Here is a 22,837-nt window from a genome sequence, read left to right as displayed (position 1 = left end):
GGCTCCGCCGAGGCCCCGCCCCGCCCTCTCCCCATGTGCAGAAATAGCCGCGCAAGTCTCTGCTGCGGGGAAAAGACGCCGCGGCTCCGCCAAGGAGACTTTGCAGGAGCGCATCCGGGGGGCGCTTAAGAAAAGAGGGGCGTTTGCAGCGACCGCGATCACCCTCCTTTTTTACTAGTAAGGATATAAGAGAGGAGCTCTGCCTTGGCTTTTCGACGTGGTCAGACTCGAACTCGCGACTCCAAGTTGGGACCCTCCTGTGGATCAGCTTCCTGCAGACAGAACATCATTTCGACCGCCTGGGTTTTTCCCTGCTTCTGTGAGATGCCTCCCGGGGCTGGGCCTTCCCCTGCGCTCCTCTCTGCAGCTGCACCCATTTCCTAGCCTGCAAGACTGATCCCCACTGCCTGCACCTTTCCCTGGGCTCAGCCGGCTGGGGGAAGTCCTGTTTCGCCCAACCAGTGGCACGTGGCGGGATAAAACAACAGGGACTAGCGCCTTGGCTTTCCACGCTGCCGCTTTGAGGTTTCTGGTGGGGCAGAAGAACAAAAGCAAGAGACTGGCACCGTAACAAGCATCACCGATTGCGCCCGGAGATTGCATGGCCTGCGGTCTACCCGCGATGGCCGAAGACGTGTCCCAGCGGGCAGGGCGGTGTGGTGGCAGCGTGGGCTGAGCTTCTGTGTACACCCCAATTCGGCACGCCTCCATGTCTGGTGCTAGCAGGAGGTCCTCCTTCCGGCAGGCCAGCTCTCCCTTGACCACCGCTCTTGGGGGTTTGGTGGACCCATGGCATTTGCTGGCGTGGGCTGAGCCCCCTGCTTGAAATGACCACGTCCTCGTCCCCCCTGGCCCTCGATGGCCTGGATATGGTCTACATCGTGGTGGAGCTGGTGATCGCTGTGCTGGCCATCGCGGGCAACGTCCTGGTGTGCTGGGCAGTGGCCATCAACAGCACCCTGAAGAACGCCACCAACTACTTCCTGGTCTCCCTGGCGGTGGCCGACATCGCCGTGGGCCTCCTGGCCATCCCCTTCGCCATCACCATCAGCATCGGCCTGCGGATCAACTTCCATTCCTGCCTCTTTCTCGCCAGCTTTGTCCTGGTCCTCACCCAGAGCTCCATCTTCAGCCTCCTGGCCGTGGCTGTGGACCGGTACCTGGCGATCAAGATCCCACTTAGGTAACGGAGTGATCAGGGGGAGAGAGCGCGGGGAGGGGAGAAGGGTTTTCCCTCACCCAGATCCGGCGACTTCCGCTGTGTTGACCGCTTAGTCTTGGCTTGCGCAGCTTGGCTCGCTTGCCCGAGCTGCACGTCTCTGGAGAAGGGTTGCGGCTCAGGACTAGAGCACCTGCTTTGCATGCAGAAGGCATGGGGTGACCGCCAGTACTTTTGCCTCTGAGGTAGAGCTGGGGAGGACCGCTTTCTGAAACCCCATAAGAGCTGCTGCCGATCGGTGCGGGTGATACTGAGCTAGGTGGGCCAATGGTCTGACTCAGTGTAGTGAAGAGCCGTAGCTCAGGGATAGGCATGGCTGGGAATGCCCCCTGGCCTAAAAGCTTGGAGACCGGCTGCCAGTCAGTGTAGGGAATAATGAGGTGGATAGCCAAATGATCTGACTTGGTGTACGTTAGCGTCCTTCGCTTCTATTTAAATCAGCCCTTTATTTGGACGTGTGAGAACTGGATCCTCGCTCTGTCCTTAAAGGAAGGGCTGTAGTTTAGCACAACGGTGACTTGGAATGTCCCCTTGGCCAGAAGTCCCTGCTAGTCACCCTGGACACAACTGTGGACCGACAGCCTGAGTCCGTTATAAAGCAACTTCCTACATTTGCAATTCTGCTGGTAGCCGATTGTGTTCTGGAGAGTGGAAGGGGGTCCCTGGTGCAGGCGGTGGCTCTCTGGGACAGAGAAAAGGCAGTTGTCCTTCACACAGAACATAGTTAGACTATGGAACTCCCTCCCACAAGATGCAGTGTCTGTGTTTGCAGAGATTTGCTTCCCCCTTTAGCTTCTTTTTTCTTCTTTAACTAGCATTGTCCTGGGATCAAACGCCAGCCTTGGGGGGTGGGGGTGAGTTAAAATTCCACCCCTGCCTCCGAGTCCGTGGGTAAGAATTCCGGTAGTTGTGTGAGTCACGGCAAAACAAACCATGTGCTTCTATTAGGTCCTGGGGTTGCAACCGTATTCAGCTCATTGGAAATATATATGTCCAGGGGCTGAGTCACGTGGAAGTCACCGATATCCTCCTCTCCAGGTTGTTTTAAAGTCGGGCGGGATTTGTTGGCATCCTGGTTTGTTTGTTTTTAACCTCAGTTGTCTCATCTGCGAAATGGGTGCAGCCAATGAGTTAATTTCACAGGGTTGTTATTACTGAAGGTGGAATACAGTTGAGGTTGAATATAAGAAGGATCCCTGCTGCTTGATCATGGCAAAACAGGCCCTACCCAGCCCAGCCTCCTGTTCTTACCACCCCATGTGATTGTAATGCTTAGAGTGTCAGGCCAGGACCTGGGAGAGACCAAGGTTCGAATCCCGCCATTAAGCTCCCTGGGTGAACTTGGGGGCCAGTCACTACCTTTCCACCTAACCGACCTTACCGGGTTGCTGTGTGGATAAAATGCAGAGAGAGAACCTGAGTTCCTTGGAAGAAAGTTGGGATATAAACAAATGTAAATAAACAAGCAGCATTCGCTTAAGATTCCTAGAAAGTGGTAAACGCTAGGCCTGTTCCCTCCGACTTTAAGTGCATTTTAAAAAATCATAAAAAACACAAAACCTAACAGAAAAAAGGTTCCATATAAAGGGTTTCATACATTAAAGCGCCAGGTTATTAAGTCTGTGATGGCTAACAGCCATTGAGCAATTCATTGATGGCAGGCCTGTCCATTTCTGACGGCCGCAGTAACTATCTTCCCATTGAACCTCCCTGTGCAGGCGCAGTCTACCTTGGAGGACTGGCTCAGCTGTTTGGGGTGTCCCTGAGCGAGCCCCTGGTCCGCTCCCCGCCACCACCTTGCGTGCGTGAAGAGTGATGCAGACCCAATTTGTGGGGCTTTCGTGAAGGTTTACCCAGCTAACGGGAAGGGTTTCCCGAGGATGGTCGCTAGATACTGTGGTCAAGCGAGAGGGCAAATGGTGCTTGCATCTTACTCCTTCCCCCTTTATCCTCACAACAGCCCTGTGAGGTAGGTTAAGCCAAGAGAAAGAGCTCACAAGGGGGCTGCGACTCTGTCTGTCCTGGTCCTTTTTTTTGCTACTTAACCTAGTGGCTGTTTTTCACCTAACACCCCCCCCCCCCGTATTTCTGGGGGGTTCTGGGCAAAGTTTCCTTATCGAAAAGGTCTGGGAGAAGGAGAAATCTGGGATGGAAGATGTGTATCTGGTGAGGTGTGCCAGGGACCCACCGCAAAATCAAGGTAGACTGCTCTTGAACGCAGGAGTTCTACGATTGGGGAAGAGGGAACACGCTCAGTTCGCTTAGGGTGATGTTGAAACCTGGCAGGAAGGTGTTCAAAATGACTTTGGGGTTTTCCAAAACAAAGCTCCATAACTTTTGGGATGTCCTGGTGATTTTTATTTTTTTTTAATATCTTGAAATATGGGAATCCTAGTGATATGTTGAGGAATGTGAGAAGTCCCCGTTGGAGGACAGCTAGGAGAATAGCTTGAAGCCTTGTGCGTGTGGTCTTGGGGGAAGACCAGAGACCCGACTCCTTCAAAGGAGACCTTCCTGCTGTTTGCAGCCGAAACCTCAACTGTGAGCACATCCTGGTATTTGCACAAGTATAACTCTTCCCTGCTGGCAGGCCGGAGATTTTTTGCTTCGGAAAAGGGCGGTTCAAAGCTTGCCCCCCTGCCTTTTCTGGAAAGCAATCAGCTGAGGCCGTTCCCAGTAGCGCTGGAGGTGTCTTATTAACGGTTATTGTTACAAAGTGTGGTCCTGCAATAAAATGTTGCAGCGGGGAGTGTGTCTGTGTCGGTTCAGCCCGCTGGCCACGCCCTCCCATGGGTTACTCCATTCCGTTTCCTCCTCCTGCCACGCTCTCCTTCCTTGCCTAATCCATTCTGTGCCCACAGAGCACCCCCAGACCCTTTGTTGTTGTTTAATTGTTTAGTCGTGTCCGACTCTTTGTGACCCCCCTGGACCAGAGAACGCCAGGGCCTCCTGTCTTCCACTGCCTCCCGCAGTTTGGTCAAACTCATGCCGGTAGCTTCGAGAACACTGTCCCACCATCTCGTCCTCTCTCGTCCTCTCTCGTCCCCTTCTCCTTGTGCCCTCCATCTTTCCCAACATCAGGGTCTTTTCCAGGGAGTCTTCTCTTCTCATGAGGTGGGCAAAGTACTGGAGCCTCAGCTTCAGGATCTGTCCTTCCAGTGAGCACTCAGGGCTGATTTCCTTCAGAATGGAGAGGTTGAATCTTCTTGCAGTCCATGGGACTCTCAAGAGACTCCTCCAGCACCAGAATTCAAAACCCCAGACCCTAGGGAGCTGTTTTGGGGACCACCACTCCCCTGCTGCTGAGCGTTCCTCTATTTTTCTTTGTAGGGGGGGTCTCATCCTACAATTCTTGGGGTTCCCCCGAGACTGCTGATTGTGAAACAGTGGTGCCACTGAAACTACCTAAGGTATTTGGAGAACGAGGTCACTATTTGTGTGTACTTTGAGTTATAAATATATGGGGATGGCCACAAATAGGCAACGCTCTCCATTTTTTACTTCCCGGTTTCTCACTTTTCCCGGATCCTCAGTTCCCCATATTTCTCCATGAATTTGTGATTATTATAACTATTTTTTTTAAAAAAAGTCCTCGTGAAAATTCACCAGCATTGTTTTTCCTAACACATCTCTGCAATTTTGTGTAATTATACAGTTCCCCCTGCCGTGTATTTTTGCATATGATTTTCACCACCATTTGCATTTGTATACATACTTTACACACACTCTCTCTGCATTTTGGGGAAGCTTATTTGCCTGGAGATCCATATTGTGAAGTCTGAGGATTGTGTTCTGGTTTCGCATACTGTTCTTGACAGCTGGAAAATTGGCCATGTTCACCTTTTCAGTGGGGGTTTCTCCCCCGTCCCTGGATAAGGTTATTGATGGCATGGGCTCTGTGGACCCTCCACAGTCAGGCACAGTCTATCCTTGAATCGGTATTGCTGGGAGGGAAACGGTGCGAGGAGGCTGCTTTCCTGCACTTCCTGTTGAAGCATCCACTTGACCTGTCAGCGTTCTTCTGATATTCCAATTTACACAGCACCAATCCAGGCATACATGCTGCTTTGCTCTGTGGCAGAAGGTCTCTGCCTCCACGGAGTTTACAGTCACAGTGGTGGGCTCTGGCTCTGCAGAACCTTCTCTATGCCCCTCCTTCCATGCTGGGTTACTTTGCAGTGGTCCTCTGCTTCTAACAGGCAGTAAATTGCCATATAATGATTTTCTCCCAGGCAAGGAACCAAGCTTATTTTTGCATTCCAGGGGGCTGGACGAAATGACCCTCTGGATTCCTTCCAACCGTACGATTCTGAGATTCTCTGAGTGCATGCATGCGCCGGGGCCAGAGGCAAAGATGGATGAAGCAACAGATATAAATATCATCTTAGGCTAGTTTCAACACACTCTCACACCAACCTTTCTCTATCCTCCATCCACAATAGGCAGAAAGAGCTGGGGGTGGAGCCTCTCCAGCGAGGGGTGTGTCCTAAGGGAAAGGGGCGTGGCCTGGAGAGATGCCCAAGGGCCAGGTAGAAAGGCTCTGGGGGCCACATTTATGGAAGTTTTTAATGTCTGATGCTGTATTGTTTTTAATATTCGGTTGGAAGCCGCCCAGAGTGGCTGGAGAAACCCAGCCAGATGGGTCGGGTATAAATAATAAATTATTATTGTTGTTATTATTATATTCGACATGTTTTCTGCTTTGTACCACCAGCTGCTCATTTGCAACCTCTGTGTTTTTGATGTATTAATCTCATTTTCTGTTGTGTTTGGCGCCCAAAGCGATACGGAGTGGTGGCGGTGTTTGAACAGTAACATAATTAATGGTGTGGAAGGGAAACGGGACCTGATCCAGGCTCGCTTGTCGCAGGGCCAGAATCCTCTCAGGTGGGCAGATGAAAGCCATGCTTTTGAACCCCTGCGCGGCAGGGAGGCATTCAACAGGCAAGCGCGGCTGCTTTTCCCGTTGCATTTCTACCTGTCCCACAGCTGCAGAAACAACTGCCCAGTCTGAGGAAAGGAGAACTTGCTTAGCCGCTTATCAGTCACAATATATTACGCAATCTCATATTTTTGAGGAAGAGGAAAATGTTTCCGCCTCTGAGCATATGGGGTTTTGGGGGGGGGGCAAGTTAGCTCATCGATGTCACAAAGGGATGACACTATCATTCTGGAAATTTAGGCGGAATTGTTGTTTTCTCGAAAACATCTGCTGATCAGCTTCCCCAGTGGGGAAACTGAGGCTGCAGTTCCTACCTAGTTGCCCAGAATTGCCGTTTTTCTTCCGTGAATTTGCCAAGAAATGCAGCGCAGGATTGTGTTTTTAAAAAAGGAAAGGAATACATGTTTTAAGGTGTTCTCTCTTTTACTGATGCAATCTTTTCAACACTAATTAATGTTTAAAATTCATTTGTATGCTTACATCTTTCTGTTCATCAAAGTTGTCTTGTTTTTTCTTTATTAACCCCCCCCCCCAAATAAATTACATATTTAGAATGGCATATTCTGACTCGGTTTCACCCAATGCTGGCCCTGCTCAGAGTAAACCCATTGATTCTCTCTTGGGTTCATTCATTTCAATGGGTCTGCTTTGAGCAGGAAGTCATTTGCAGAATAGACCTACTGCAATCAATAACAGCCCGTCTCAAACGCATTGAAATGTCTTCCGCCTTTCAGAGTTTAAAAGTTTTCGTAGCTTAGAGATTTTTGGCATAAATACCCCCTCTCAGGGGGTCTAAGAAATGAGAGTGGGCGGGGGAGAGATATATGGGGAAATTTGGATTATGTGTTGTTTGGCATCTATGCTATGCCTGTAAAAAACAACAACAGAGACGTTAGCCTCATACTCTGAGTAGACCCAATGAATTTAATAGACTTAAGTTTGCCCTGGCTGATTTAAGCCCATCTCTTTTAATGAGCTGACTCTGATTTAGCAAAATATCCATCCCCAAAATAAAACACACCAAAAATTGTACGTCAGATACAAAACACGGCAGGATTGGACCCTGCCTTAAATCGGAAGGTAAAACAGCGAAAGGAACAAAGTTGATTGTAAAACACTGGCTTGGTTTTTTTGAAAATCCAATTGTGATACATTTACACTTTGGGGGGGGGGGGAAACTCTCCCATTCGCTCATTGCAGACCAATTTTGTTCATGCCTGGCTGCTCCTTTTGCATAACCTCAGTTGCCCAATCAGCCCGGGCCAAAGTCTTCGATGGAAAAGCAGTGGCAGGGTGTGATCTGCGGCTGTCGTGCAAAGTCACCCCGCTGTGACTGTGGAAATTTGTTTCTGAAGATAGGAGACTCCCTTCTGCGAACTTCCTTCGTTTATCTTGGGATCCACACTCATTGGGCAGTGGGGGGGGGACTTCCCCCCTTCCAATAATAATAGTAATAAATAATAATAATATATTTATACCCCGCCCATCTAGCTAGGTTTTCGTAGTCACTCTGGGCGGCTCCCAACAGAATATGAAAAACACGATAAAACATCAAACATTAAAAACTTCCCTGTCCAGGGCTGCCTTCAGATGTCTTCTAAAAGTCAGATTTCCTTGACATCTGGTGGGAGGGCGTTCCACAGGGCGGGTGCCACCACCGAGAAGGCCCTCTGCCTGGTTCCCTGTAACCTCACTTCTCGCAGGAAGGGAAGTGCCAGAAGGCCCTCGGAGCTGGACCTCAGTAGCCCTCCTGCTCTGAACGTCTTGGGAAAGTGGTACTTGAGAATAACAATTGACTTGACGGGTTCTCTGCTGCAGCCGTGGTGCTGATATTGATGGAGCTCTCTGGGCTTGCACGCAGAAGGCCCCCAATCGAATCCTGGTCTCTCCAGCATAAAAACAATCTGGTAGCAGAGTGAGGGGAAAGGGGGCAAGTTGGGCTGAATGCCCTGGCTGACTGGTTAAAACAGTTGTGGTGAGTTTCTGACCTGCAAGCCTCTGAATAGTTCTCTGAAACCTTGGAGAGCGGCTGCCAGTCAGTGAAGACAGTACTGACCTAGATAGACCACTGCTTTATCTCGGTCTCATGTGCTTTCCTGTGTCCCTGCCTAACAGCTCTTTCTCCACAACCATGAGGACTAGAGCCTTGCTTTATTTATTGGTGAAAGACTGTAGCTCTCTCTGCCTGGTACCTTGGAGAGCGGCTGCCGGTCAGAGTTGACAATATGGAGCTAGTTCAGAAGTTGGAAGTTCGTTCCAAGTAGCTACTGTATTGAATCCCTCCTGGTATGTAGAATACAGTAGCCTTAAGGGAGTGAATCTTGGTTAGGGAGCAGACTTTGGGGACCTCTTTCAGACTGAGGGCCGCATTCGTGTTTGGGGAGTCTTCCGGGGGCCACAGGCAAAAAAAAGCCAGTCGTTTCTGCGCACATCTGCAGCTCCTGCTCAGTGCTCTGACTCAGTATAAGGTGTCTTCCGGCAGGCCTGTTGTGGACAATATGCTTAGAAATTACTCATCTTTGGGGCGATGAGGACGTTGGGAGGGTTTTGGGATGGAACTGGCGATGGCCGGAGAGACGGACTTCTTGAAGCTGCCGGTGTTATCAAACAGATTTGTCACGCGGTATCTCAAAGTGTGGGCTGGCAGCGCTTCCTCCTTGACAGCTCCCCGGCGGTGGAAAAACTCAGTTGCCCTCGTTGCTTCGCGTTTCCTACCATTATGAACCAGCCTCGTTTCCTACGCTTACGAATAGGCAGAGTTTCCTACAATTTGTGGGCTGAGGAGCGTTTTCTCAACCGTCCTTCCTTCTCCGCTTCCGTTGGTAAACCGTGACGACAATGGTAATAAATAGTGCTGGTTAATAGTAGTCATATGCATATTTAAAGAATAAGTTTTTTGGCAACTATCACCAGGGGCGGCGGGGAGAGAGAATCTTTGCCAGCTGACATTAACGATAAAAACACCGGCCATCGGCCCTGAGTGAAGCGCATAAATATTGGCCGTATATCAGAATTCAGGATCGAGACTGGCGATTACAAGTTCTGCGTTGCAACAGGGAAAGGGCAGTGAGATTCCCCTGAAATGCAGAAATCTTCAGACCACTGATTTGTAGCTGGTGAGCGTTGACCCTTCCTGCCTTGCAGTACGTATATGTCTCTTGCTTGGTTGTTAAAATAAGTACATTGGGTTATTAGTTATCTTCAAGCCACAACTGCAGTAGGAGATTCTGCAATTCTAGGATTAGGCCCACGGGGCTGAAACGCCCCACCATCGATTTAAAACATTTCTGGATTGGCCTTTGGTTCCAGATTTCCAGGGCAGTTTGTGATAAAGGTTAGCAAAACCACAAGGAATGTGCTGCTTACATTTGGGGGGGTATTTACAGGGTTTTTCCCTAGGCTGATTGTCACTGCTCTTGAGTAAGTTGATTGTCACTGCCGTTAGGTAGAGGAAAAGGGGAAAACCCAACGACCACTTAAAAAAATAAGTCACAATATTTTTTTCTTATTTAACGTGGGCTTTAACCCCATTCCTGCCACCACCCAAATTTTGGGGGAACCCAGAAGGTTTTCCTGAATTTGTAACTTGGCAGAGATGTTTAGAATTCTTTCTTTCTTTCTTTCTTTCTTTCTTTCTTTCTTTCTTTCTTTCTTTCTTTCTTTCTTTCGTAGATTTGTAACCATGCAGGTTAGAAAATAAAAAATGAATTAAAAAACACAGACCCAAAACAGCCGGTTAAAAGGCCAGGCACAGCAAAACCCCAGCTTTCTTTCTTATTTTAATAACAGTAGGGTTGTGACAATGAGGTCTAGCAGGTTAAAAAGCAAAGCACAGTTTACATTTAAGGGGGGGGGGGACCTGTTACCGTTTTAAAACTGTTTTGAATACGAACGTGTGTGTTTCAACCGTGTGAGATGGTTTATGCATTCCTGTGCAACATGTAACAGTAAGAAACCTGGTCGGGATTCTGGAATCCACAGCAAATCCCGCAGCTGCCACCCAGATTTAAAACTGAAGCGCTTGTGATGCTCTCGGTCTCGTCTCCGCCTGAACAGATCCTGCAGTTGTAGCTGGGCAGCAGAACTTGTTTCACGAGATGTTTTGGTGGTGGAGAGGAGGAAGGTGGCAATTTCAGGGGTGGGGCGGAGAGTGTGCAGTTATTGTGCCAGATTTTTTTTTTTTAAGGACTCACTCCGGTGAATATTTTGGATAGCTTTTTGGCTTCGAGATGACGATGAGCTTGCTGGTACAAGCCTCTAATCCAGAGGTGGCCAACGTAGCAACTTCCAGATGTTTTCGGACTCCAACACAGCAGCCCAGCATGGTCAGTGATGGGAGTTTGGAAGTTGGAACCCAGTGACTGCCTCTGCCTCGCTTGTTCTATCTGCAATATGGGCATAATAAGCCTTGCCTACCTTAAATGGGCAAAACTTATTGCAAGGGTTATAGGGATGATGGGTGTGCAGATCAGAGGATTCCTCTCTCTTTGTGTGAGGGATTACTGGGGTATCACGAAATGCTTCATCTCAGATCTCATAGCCTACAGCTTCACAAAGCGTGAATGAACACGGTTCCTTATTTGTTAGCACCTTCTCTGGAGCTATTTCTCAAGACCTTGCGCCACAAAGCAGCTACAGTGTTTCTCGGCGGCGTTTGTTTCCCTCCGGTACCGTAAAAAATCACAGGGATTCTTTCGAAGGCTAGCGTTGTGCCCTAATTCTTTCTTGGCCTCAGTTGTCTCGTAATCTGTGAAATGGGCGCAACCCTCCTACAACAGCCGCGCTGGCTTTTATGATAAAGATTGGATTGAAGCCTGTAATGCAAAATCGCACCTTGCTTTGAACCATGAATTATTGAATGGAGAACGCCGGGAGGAGATAAACAAGGTTTCTGAGACACTTTTTCTGCGTTAATGGCCTGAACAGTGATTAATAAATTGATAGATGCAAAGGGTAAACAGGATCAAAGAGCGAAAAGGCCTCTTAGGGCTCATTAAAAATTAAATATTTTTTAAAATGCACCAAGTGGGGGGGGGGAGAGACTTTATCCCATTCCGCTTTGGACCCGTGACGCTTGTGAAATGTTTATTCCCATTTTGTTAGCAGGAAGAACTGGTGCTTAATAGATGGACTGCTTGCTTTAAGATGGGCGAGGGCATTCATTCATTCATTCATTCATTCACCAATTCACTCCTGAGTGGGGGATTTAGACTTCAGATGTCTTTGGACTGGGTTGTGACTGAACTCTTCCCTTCTGCCAGGCAGAAGTTCAACCGGGGAAGCCTGTCCCCACAACCTGCTGCACCTGTTGAATGACGAGCTGCTCTTTAAAGAACACAGGGGCATGACTAGTTTGTGGGTTGGAGTGAGGAAGGTAGCGACGCAGGTCTGGTGTTGAAAGAGAGTATCTTCCCACAAGTGAGATGAAAATCTTCAGCATTTTCTCTGCCTGCCCTTCTGCCTCACTACCACAAGACCACAGGCTCACCAATTTAAATTTTCTCTTGACTGTCCTTCCCTATTCTCTTGAGTGCAATTTGTTTTAAACTGATTTTAATACTGTGTTTTTAAATGGTAGTCATCTGCCCTGGCATCTCATGGAGAAGGGCAGGTGGAAAATCTAAATAATGATGATGAAAATTTCATTTTTCTCAATCTGTTAACCAAGTTCACCACAGCATTTGCAAAAAAATTCCCAGGCAGGTAAAATATATGTGTGTTCGTTGCTTACTGGAAGCCAAAGGAACGGGTTTAGAAAAACTCCAAGCATATAGGAGATTATACATTTGTTCTGTCCAGTTGATTTGTACTAGATGCAGAAGAGAGAAGAAAATATATTTCTCTCTCTTTTCTCCCCTCCAAATCCTCAACCACCTAAAATAATATCTGCTTTGAAAACCAAATCCTCGGGATTTGGCCAATTAGCCATCTTTGCTCAGCCCAGGTCAGCAAACTTGTACATGACACGACCCCGTCAAGTTATCCTGCTAAGCTGATCCCGATCAGCCCTGGCCGCAAATAGTTGACCTTGGACAATTGGATCTTTGCAAGGAAGAGCGTATTTCGTTGCCCTCATGAAGTTCTGCTTTGAATAGGTGGGTTAAATGGAGATGGTAGGAAACTGAGAATTACTTTTCTGAGAGCAGGTGGGAAGGTTTTGAGTGACTTGTGCATTTTCCGGCATTCCAGCAGAAGCTGAACCGGCTGGTCTCTGCCTGCAAGGAGCATACAGGCCTTGAGGAGATTAATGGCCTTGAGGTTTCCCCCTCCTTCTTTTCAGTAATTTAATTTATTGGAGTCCTATGTGCTTAAGGTGGTGCACATGGTTCTTGCTTTCCCCATTTTGTCCCCAACGACAACCCTGTGAGGCAGGTCATGCTGAGAGACTGGGACTGGCCCAGCAGTGAGCTTCATGGCTGAGTGGAGAATTTGAACCCCGGTCTCTCAGGGCCTGGAGGGATGTGGGTGGCGCTGTGAGTTAAACCACAGAGCCTAGGACTTGCCAATCAGAAGGTCGGCGGTTCGAATCCCCGCGACGGGGTGAGCTCCCGTTCCTCGGTCCCTGTTCCTGCCAACCTAGCAGTTCGAAAGCACGCCAAAGTGCAAGTAGATAAATAGGTACCGCTCCAGCGGCAAGGTTTCCGTGCGCTGCTCTGGTTCGCCAGAAGCGGCTTAGTCATGCTGGCCACATGACCCGGAAGCTGTACGCCGGCTCCCTTGGCCAATAAAGCGAGATGAGCGCCGCAACCCCAGAGTCGGCCATGGCTGGACCTAATGGCTGGACCTTTACCTTTACCTCTCAGGGCCTAGCCCAGCACTTGAACCACACGACACGCCGGCTCTCACAGGTGTTGAAAATAAACCTGAGAAACTAAGGAGATGTATCTGCCTGTTGCGCGAACATTGTTCCAGCTGAAAGACCGAGGCGAGCTTCAAGATAGGTGTTCTCATTTTCCAAATTACTGTTTTCTCTGCATCTTCAGCTGAGGTTGAGCAACGCAGACCTTAAAGTTGCGCTTGGGTCTTGCAAAGCTTGCTGTGGTTCCTTTGCAGCAGCCTGGGTTCTACAACGACAGAGCTGCGCTTGCTTGATCGGAGCAAGGGCAACAGAGGGTTCTTGTTTTGTTTTTGCAAGGAAATAAATGCATTTTGTGTGTTTGGATGCAGGGTGGGAGAGAGCAAGCCAAGATTTAAATACCCCCTTCTCTCTGCCTCTCTTCCTCTCCCCGATGCCTTGGCCTCTCTCCTTATTTCAAGCACGAAATGCCAGCTCGCTGGTGGCGTCCCGTTTCCATGGGAACGGCAGGGCATCCCGGAAGAACGCTGGGGTCCATTCATGCCCGTCAATGCAGGAGGCAAAGTAGAAGCACAATTAAGGTGGCAAAGAATGGCTGCCTTTGTGGTGGCGGCGGCAGCAGACACTTCCCTCTCTGTGTGAGGAGGGGAGGAAGGCTTCCTCATTCCAGCACCTGTTGCAACTGGAGGGCTGCCCCTTCTCAGCTTCGTGGGATCGTCACCTTGTGGGCACAATTCTCCGCTGCCAAGCCAAGCCTCTTTCTAACCTGCCTGGCTTCCTGCTACCAGGGCCTGAAACAAAACATTATTATTGTTGGTCGGATTTATATCCCTCAATGAAACCAAAATTGAAAGGCAATTCCACTTGTTGCAGTACAGTGGTACCTCAGTTCTCAAATGCCTTGGTACTCAAATAACTTGGAAACCAAACACTGCAAACCCAAAGTAAGTGTTCTGGTTTGCGAACCTTTTTCGGAAGCCGAACGTGCTCCGTTTTGAGTGTTCCGCTTCCGCTTTGAGTGTTCCGCTTCCGCTTTGAGTGTTCCGCTGAGATCTGCCTGTTTTTGCTATTTATTTTGCGTTTTTTGCGGCTCTTTTTGTGTGTGTGACTGTGTGGAGCCCAGCTCAGCTAGTGATTTATTGATTGATTGTGTGACTGCAGTACATTGTTTATTGCTTTCATTTTATGGATCAATGGTCTCGTTAGAGAGTAAAATTCATGTTAAATTGCTGTTCTAGGGGTTGTTTTTAAAAGCCTGGAACGGATTAATCCATTTTGCATTACTTTCTATGGGAAAGCACGCCTTTTGGAACGCTTTGGTTTTGGAACGGACTTCCGGAACGGATTAAGTTTGAGAACCAAGACACCACTGTACTGAGTGCTCTGCCGGCCATGCCCTTTGCTGCATGCTCCATTCCATTTCAACCTCCAGTTCCTGGTTGTTGTTGTTTTGATCTCCTCCCCACACTCCATGCCTACCAAGCACGCTCCATCCTCACTCAGCCATTTTGGAGGTTTATCTCCTTAAGACTCTCCCACCCACTTTGACAGCCACTCCCTTCTCCTTGTGCCATTTCGGCTGCACATGGAATGGCACTCACAGCCAGAACGCTGTGAATAGATGGACTGCTAAGGCATGGAACGTCAGGCTGTGCCTTACACCAGGTCAGACCATTGCTCCACCTAGCTCAGTACTGTCCACACTGACTGGCAGGCGCTCTCTGGGCTTTCAGATGGGAGATGCTGGAGACCGATTCTGCGACCTTCTGCATGCAAAGCAGTGGCTGTACCACTGAACTATGGAACGTTTCCTAATTTTGGAACTCTGGATCCCAGGCTAGGGAACTCTGGAGCAGGCTAGGGATCCCAAACGCGACATCCTCCTCCTCAAGCAAAAAATCCCTGGCATGCGTCTGTGGGTGGTGGACGATTACAATAGCGGCGAACTGGGTTGACATGTGTAAATGTCCCAGTGTTAGACGACTTGTACGTTTTTTACCACCACCGTAAAGCCAATTGCAGAGCTCAGCGATTGGTCACGGCCAGACGCAATGGAGAGACAGCGCTGTGTAGTGGTTCCAATGGCGGTCTAGGGCTGGACTGAGAAAAAGAGAGCCGGGTTCAAATCCCTGCTGCCCCACTGGGAAGCCCACTGGGTCAGCCCCCTAGCCTACTCCACATGGGCGTTGTGAAGTTCAAAGAGTCGGTGGGGAAGAATTAGGGGCAACTTGTCGAGTTCCTTGCAGGGCACAAATGTAAATAACAATAATGGCCGAACTCTCAACCTGCTCCTTCTTCCTTGATGTGGAAGGCTTGGAATCTCTGGAATTTTTTTGCAGGGGAAGTCCTGGACCCTTTCCTCCTCCGAGTCTGTTCCCACTCCCTGCTGTTCCTCGTATCCCCCCATTGTCTTCGTCTCACGTCCAAACCTCTTGGACGGCCTCCATCTTCTTTCCCACGGCGAGGAGAGCAGGGGGAGAGTCCGGAGGTTGACCTTGGCTTTGGCGGAGGTCTCCTCTTGCTCTCTTCCCACCCTGCAGCGGAACGGAGGAGACCGTGCAAACGTGCGTCTGTGGTTGGGACCACTTGGGATTCTGGGACCAGTGGGGATGTAAATTCGGAGGTGCCCTGCAGCTTAGGCTACGAGGCTGCCTTAAACCAATATGCCCACTTTTCCTGCTTCACTCTGCAGAAGCGGCATAGAATACGAGTTCAGCATTTGTAAAAACTCGATTTTTTAGTCTTGAACTCCCCGCTTATTGATATCAAGCAGGCGCCTTCACCCTCTTTTCGGCGCCTGCTAAGACCATTTTCTTTTGGGCAAGTTTTAGAAAACGAATGCGAGCCTTAATCTGCTTTGAGTCTGTTGTTGTTTTAACTTTTCAAATGCCTCAATTTATTGCTGCTTTAATTTTTCTGAGAGGTGATTGTTGGTAGGTTGTTGTTTTACAATCAAGAGGCGTATAGATTTTATGAAATAAATAAATGGAAATAGCCACGAAGGCTGTCTTCTCCCTCTACTGTCAGAGGCTGTGAATGCTTCTGAATACCAGTCGCTAGGAATCGTAAGTAAGGAGAGAGCCACTGTTGTGTTTGTGAGCTTCCGCTAGGGCAGGCATGTCCAAAATCTGTTTCGGGGGCCTAATCCGGGCCACTGTTTGATTTAATCCGGCTCCTGTGGCAGTACAGTGGTGCCCCGCAAGACGAATGCCTCGCAAGATGGAAAACTCGCTAGACGAAAGAGTTTTCCGTTTTGGAGGTGCTTCACAAAACGAATCTCCTATGGGCTTGCTTTGCAAGACGAAAATGTCTTGCGAGTTCCTGCGGGGTTTTTCCCCCCTCCCCCCCTTTTTCTAAGCCGCTAAGCCGCTTATCAGCTGATCCGATCAGCAGATAAGCTGCTAAAAGCCGCTAATAGCGCTAAGCTGCTTATCAGCTGATCCGATCAGCAGATAAGCCGCCAAAAGCCTCTAATAGCGCTAATAGCGCTAATCCGCTAATCCTTCAATGGGCTTGCTTCGCAAGACGAAAAAAAACGCTAGACGAAGAGAATCACAGAACGGATTCTTTTCGTCTTGCGAGGCACCACTGTATATGTCCTTCAACAGCAGTAATCCTTTGGTCGGCCCTCATGCATGTTCACTTCATCAAATCTGGCCCTCTTTGAAAAAAGTTTGGACACCCCTGTTCTAGGGTCATCTACTGGCTTAGCCACTGTGAAAACAGGGTGCTGGACTAGATGGTCATTGGTCTGATCCTGCAACTGAGCTCTCTCCTGATGTTCTCAGTCTCCAGACTTAAGGGAAGCATCAGAGGTGTGGAGACATTGGAAAGTTATGGGAAACTGAAGCCCTGCAGCAGAGGATCTTTGGGTTGACCAGTCAGGGCTCACTGTGCCAGATTCTGAGTTCCATGGCTGTCCCCTGTTGGAAACAGAATGCTAGGGTGGGCCATTGGCCTATCTTACATCAAGTTCTTACATGATGGAATATTACAGAAGGTCTTGAATTGGCAAGTCTGTCTGAGCGTTGCTAGTGGTCAATTCACAAAGCTCTCTGCTGGCACTTGTACCATACGTAACTTTAATTGTATAGCGCATTTCCGTAGTTGAAGCTATGCTCAAGGTGGCTCACAACATGGAAAATAAAATAAAATACAGTAATCGCAAACATAACAAAAGTTGTCATAAGATTGACAGCTACACGAATCATGATAGCTAGGAAGGAAGAGGTGTGGGATATAGCTATGAATGATAAATTAACGTGTCATTAAGGTAAGACGGGGAATATGTAGGAGAAATGATTTTGAGGAGATGTGGTGGGTGTCTGTAGCATTTGTACTGTTAAAATGGAAAAGGGTTAAACCATCGCAAGAGGTGTCAAAATTTAGGGAGGTTGGATAGTTACAATGGAATGGTCTCGGTGGTGGGGTGCACATTTTATTCTTTTTTATGTTTGGTTATTTCTTTGTCAAAATAAAACAATAATAATTAGTCATTAGCAAATAAACAAAACATCAAAAAGCACACGCCCAAATTAAAACAGTTTCCGCATGAGTCATAAGAACATCTAAAATAAAGATTAAAAAATTAATATCAATAACAGCAACAAAAAACACCCCTGAGCAAACATCCCAGCCTAAGACTCTGTTCAGCAGCCTCCACTTTTGTAGCTGGAGTCAACCCAAACTCCGCCCTCCCAGGCCAGGTGGGGAAAGGTGTGGGAGGCAGGGAGCAGGTCTCCCAGGACCCACAGCCAAGATGGTCTTTTGTCAGTTGGTTAAGCTGAAGGAAGCAGAGAGTTGCAATAACTGCAAAGTACTCTTAATGGAGAGAAGTGGACTCACCTAAGGATCAGTAATGGGGCCAGGGCTTTTTAACGTATTCATAAATGTCCTAGAGTTGGGTGTGAGCAGGGAGGGGGCCAAGTTTGCCGGTGACACTAAATTGTTCAGGATTGTTAAAACAAAAAGAGATTGAGAAAAGCTCCAAAAGGACCTCTCCAAGCTGAGTGAATGGCCAGTAAAATGGCAAATGCAATTCAACGTAGAGAAATGTAGTGATGCATGTTGGAGCAAAAAAAATCTTAAATTCACGTGCATGCTCTGAGCTGGAGGGGAAGGAGCAGGAATGAGACCTTGGGGTCATATTCTATAGCTTGATGAAGATGCCGACTCAGTGTACAGCAGCCGTGAAAAAGGCCATTTCCAGGCTAGGGATCATTAGGAAAGGAATTTAAAATGGACCTGCCAATATCACCATGTCGGTTTACAGATCTATGGCGCAGCTGCATTGGGAGCAGTGTGTACAGTTCCGGCTGCCTCACCTAAAAAAGGATATTGTGGAGCTGCAAAAAGGTTCAGGGGGAAAAAGCCACTAAAATGATTGAGGAAAGGCTGCAGTGTTTGGGACTATTTAGTTTAGAGAAAACACAAGAGGCGACATGATAGAAGTTTGTAAAAACTGGAGGCAGGGATGGCCACCAGCCTAAAGGTAAAGGGACCCCTGACCATTAGGTCCAGTTGTGACCGACTCTGGGGTTGTGGCGCTCATCTCACATTATTGGCCGAGGGAGCCGGCGTACAGCTTCTGGGTCATGTGGCCAGCAGGACTGAGCCGCTTCTGGTGAACCAGAGCAGCGCACGGAAACGCCGTTTACCTTCCCGCTGGAGCGGTACCTATTTATCTATTTGTACTTTGACATGCTTTCGAACTGCTAGGTTGGCAGGAGCAGGGACCAAGCGATGGGAGCTCACCCCGTTGCGGGGATTCGAACCGCCGACCTTCTGATTGGCAAGTCCTAGGCTCTGTGGTTTAACACACAGCCCCACCCGCATCCCTAGGTGATTTTAAAAGAGGAATTGACAAATTCAGGGAGAGCTATTGCTAGATACTAGCTAGGATGACTCTGTGTAACGCTTCTGAATCCCAGTTGCTGGAAACTGCGGGATGCTGGACTCGATGGGCCCTTGGCCTGATCCTGCAGGCTCTTCCCGTGTCCTTACACGTGTTTCTCCTTGCAGATACAAGAGCATTGTGACGGGGAAACGGGCCCGAGTCCTCATTGCCGTCCTCTGGATCCTCTCCTTCGGCATCGGGCTCACCCCGCTGATGGGCTGGAACCACGGGGAGAACGCCACCACCTGCACCGAGAACTTCACGACCTTTGGCAACGGGAGCCCCACTGAGGCAGGTCAGCGCAGGCCCTGCCAGGTGAGATGCCTCTTTGAGAAGGTGGTGACCATGAGCTACATGGTCTACTTCAACTTCTTTGGCTGCGTCCTGCTCCCGCTGCTCATCATGCTGGGCATCTATGCCAAGATCTTCCTGGTGGCCTGCAAGCAGCTGCGGCAGATGGAGCTGATGGGCAACTCCCGCACCACGCTGCAGAAGGAGGTCAACGCCGCCAAGTCCCTGGCCATCATCGTGGGCCTCTTTGCCCTGTGCTGGCTCCCCCTCCACATCCTCAACTGCCTGACCCTCTTCCACCCGGAGCTGGCCAAGCCCACCGAGATCATGAACCTGGCCATTGTCCTCTCGCACGCCAACTCCGTCGTCAACCCCATCATCTACGCTTACCGCATCCAGGACTTCCGCTTCACCTTTCGGAAGATTCTCTGGCGGTACGTCCTCTGCAAGGCCGACGACTTCCCCAAGGGCGCTAAAGGAGGCGGGGGAGGCGGCAGCAACCGCGACCTGGCGGTTGCCAGCATCATCACGGCTCCGACCTGCATTTGAGGACTGCCGCGTTTTTGGAGGTCCCGGCAGACGCGTGTGACCCTCAAAACTCCGGGAGGAGAAGGTGACGACAAGGGACCACTGTTGGGCTGTGTTTGTACTGTTGCAGTTCGAGTCTACGGTCCATAATATGCAGATCTATTCCTGCTGTGAGCAGGGGGCGAGAATGGACGGCCTCGGGATGGCCCCTTGTTTCTCACTCTTAAAACTGTGATGATTTATTTTGTGATTTTAGTTGTGTTTGGTTTTGTTTATAAAAATTGTGCCTCTGAGAGGAGGAATCCTACCGTCAACCTTACATGCTGTCTAAGTCCCTAAAGGATGAAACTTGGGGAGAGAGAAGGGATGAGATTTATATTTTCCTTCCGAAAGAGAGAGAAAAGAAAACTCACGTCAAATTCTTGCCTCTGGAACAAGGGCCGGTTTCCCAACCATGCTGCTCTCGCACTTTCTTGTGCGGAGGTTGTTATTTTTTCATCGTTTCATCAAAGACAACTTTAAAAAAATATATACGTGATGGGTTTGTTGTTTTGACTAAGAATGTTGTGTGTTTGTGTCTCTCTGTCCTCTCTCGCCCCGCAACCGCCTTTTTAAAAAAATTAAAAGAATGGTCATCTGTTGCTTGATGCTGCTGGTATTCTCCAATGGGAAATCATTTTAAGTATAAATTGCGGGCTTGTTTTTCCCCTTAAAACTTGGTGCAGAAAGGGCAGAGTTAAGGGGATGGGGGGGGGAAAATTGACTGAACAAACTGGTATTAATTCAGAAAGGCGGGAACCTAGTGACAGCGTTTCTTCCTTTAATAAAGGAGAGTTGTTGAGGGCCAAAATCGACATCACTGTCAGTGTACTGTGTTTTAATTTGCCTGAAAACTTGAGCTTTTTGGGTTATATCTGATACCGAGAGAGAAAAGGCTGTCTAATCAGAGCTGTGAATGGAATGGGCAGCCTTGACAGGTAGTCACTTTTGCTGGAGGTAAATTTATGATGCTGTCATTTCCTCAGTGAGAAAAATCCGAACCCCTGTATGCATTACTACAGTTTGGGGCGGGGGCGAATGCATTCAAGCACACATCCACCCACCTCAAATAAATCTCAAACCCAAACAAAACTTATATTTAACTATTCCTCCGGCTTCTGAGGTTTCATCAGATGTCACCTGTCACAGCCTTCCAACTATTTATTACTTTATTTAAATTTGGCTTTTTATTGCAGAGAGAAGTATTCCTGTACAGCTATTTTGTGGAATATCAGGGTGGGGTAAAGTGCTAAAAACACAAAATGCCATTTGAAAGATAAACGGATAACCATTAAGCTGAGTGGCTCATCAGAGTCAAAAAGGAAGAGCTGCAAAATGGCCGGTCGGCGCGAAAAGATATTCAAGAGCCGCCTGAGAGTCAAAAAGTGAGGGTGCCTGCCGTATCTCTGCTGGAAGGGTGTTCTGTGGTTTGGGACAGGCGACACTTGACACCTGGCTTCTAAATGGCACCCTGCCTTTTCCCTGCAAGGAAACCCAGGAGGCACCCACTGTTGTCCTCTGAATTTTGTCCTCACAGCAACCCTGGGAGATCGGTTAGACATTTTGTCTGAGTGCCTGGCCCAAGATCACTTGGTGAGTTTCAGGGCTGAGTGCTGGTGTGGCTTCCCTCTCCTAGTCAGATATTCAGAGCTCCTGATTTAAGGTGAGGTGGGAGCTGGGCGAGAGAAGAGGGATGGATGGGGTGAAAAGGTTGCACTGGTAAGAGGGGAAAGGCTGTCTGCAAGCGATGAGTTTAGGTCAGAGTGATCTGCCTCTCCCATGGGCAGCCTTCTGGGAAAGGAAAGAAGCGAGGGAAAGAGAGAAAGAAAGGCGGAAGAGAGCGAGCGAGAGAAGGGGTGGCAAAGAGAAGAGGGAAAATAGGTGGCCTAGCTCACCTCTGGCATGCAGCCCCTGCCTGGAAAAACAACCACCTCTATCGGCTCGCTCTCTATATACATCACAGCAGCATTCTCTTCCCGGTAATAAGGACTAGAAACTTGAAACAAAGCTGATTGGCTCAGGAAGCTGAGCGCAGGGTGGAGTTCTACATTCAAATGGGCCCCCACAGAAGCTCAGCAGACACATTCAGCTTGGGAACGCAGAACCGGACTTACGTTTGGTGGCCCTGGGAGGATTTAAACCCTCCACACCCCACCGACACACATAAAAGCTTTCATTTTCCTGCATGCACATATACCAAAATTGTAATGTGACCCTAAGTCTCTGCATGGAGCAATTACAGGTCCAAGGTAGATGTCTACCTGCTTCCCCCAGAAGCCAGGCGGACAGCGAGAACAGGGGGATATAATCTTTCATTGATCCCAGTTTGGGTTAAGGCCTTTGCCCCTTTCTTGAGACCCTGTGGCCCTTCGGACAATGTCAAATTCAAACCCCCAACATCACTGGCCATTGCTGGCAGCAAGGGCTGATGGGAGTTGGAGTCTAAGGACTTCCGGATTCCCTTCTCTCCAGAGGGAAGGCCTCTTCCAAACAGAGGCATCACTCCTGTGGAGTATTCACTGCTGCCTCTTAGAGCAGGTCTGCTTGGACCACAACTCCCAGCATCCCTCACCACCAGCCACTGCCAACTGCAAGGGCTGATGGGAGTTGGAGTCCAGCAGTATCCAGACGGCCACACAGGCTCTCTGTTCCCTTACTGAATCTCGGAGGCTGTTCGTAGAGGAGCAGGAGAGGATTCTCTCTCGAAACCCAAGCTGAGGTCTTCATCTTTCTTCCTCCTCCTCCTCTTGCAACAAGAGTCTGGTCAGCTGCTTGTCTGGGACAGTCAGCTCCTGGCAGGACCCGAGCGCCTGGCTGAGGTAGACGGAGAGAAGGTGCTTACACTGCAAGGGAGGAACGAGAACTGTTAGCAGCGCAGCCAAGTGCCCAGAGCAGAGACAGGATGCTTTCTAACGCAGGCTGAAAAACAAGCCTCTGTTTGCCGCTGGGAGTCTCAGGCCGGGGTGGGGTGGGGGCACATCTGAAGAGACCCTGGCTGTTGGACCAGTCCCCCCCCCCACCACAAGCCCATCTTGTCCAGCATCCTGTCCTCACAGGAGAGGAGCACAACAGCTCTCTTCCATGCATGGTTCCCAGCATACTGTTTCCGGCAGTGCACAGCTAGCA

At 49.1% G+C, this 22,837-nt stretch overlaps 2 protein-coding genes across 10 annotated transcripts in view; one reads left to right on the top strand and one right to left on the bottom strand.

The window, feature by feature from the left end:
• The first annotated feature begins 57 nt into the window (after nt 1-57).
• Nucleotides 58-20,309, top strand: ADORA2B (adenosine A2b receptor). The gene is made up of 2 exons (XM_083480099.1): nt 58-1,183; nt 18,979-20,309. The coding sequence occupies exons 1-2, from the start codon at nt 828-830 to the stop codon at nt 19,691-19,693; spliced, it is 1,071 nt and encodes a 356-aa protein (XP_083336225.1). The 5' UTR covers nt 58-827; the 3' UTR covers nt 19,694-20,309.
• Nucleotides 9,894-22,837, bottom strand: part of ZSWIM7 (zinc finger SWIM-type containing 7) — a 31,423-nt gene continuing 18,479 nt past the window's right edge. For 7 of the 9 annotated variants that reach the window (XM_083480166.1, XM_083480168.1, XM_083480165.1 and 4 more), the window contains one exon: nt 20,863-22,554. In XM_083480166.1, the coding sequence (XP_083336292.1) occupies nt 22,435-22,554 (120 nt within the window). In that variant the 3' untranslated portion in view covers nt 20,863-22,434. Of the gene's footprint in view, nt 13,749-20,862; nt 22,555-22,837 lie in introns of those variants that run through there. The other 2 variants (XR_014520098.1, XR_014520099.1) reach the window with 1 other exon arrangement.

The sequence above is a fragment of the Podarcis liolepis genome (assembly GCF_965112155.1).
Source record: "Podarcis liolepis genome assembly, chromosome: 16".
Classification (NCBI taxonomy): Eukaryota; Metazoa; Chordata; class Lepidosauria; order Squamata; family Lacertidae; genus Podarcis; species Podarcis liolepis.
The sequence above is the reverse complement of the archived record's forward strand: the minus strand, read 5'-3'. Positions and strand labels throughout refer to the sequence as shown.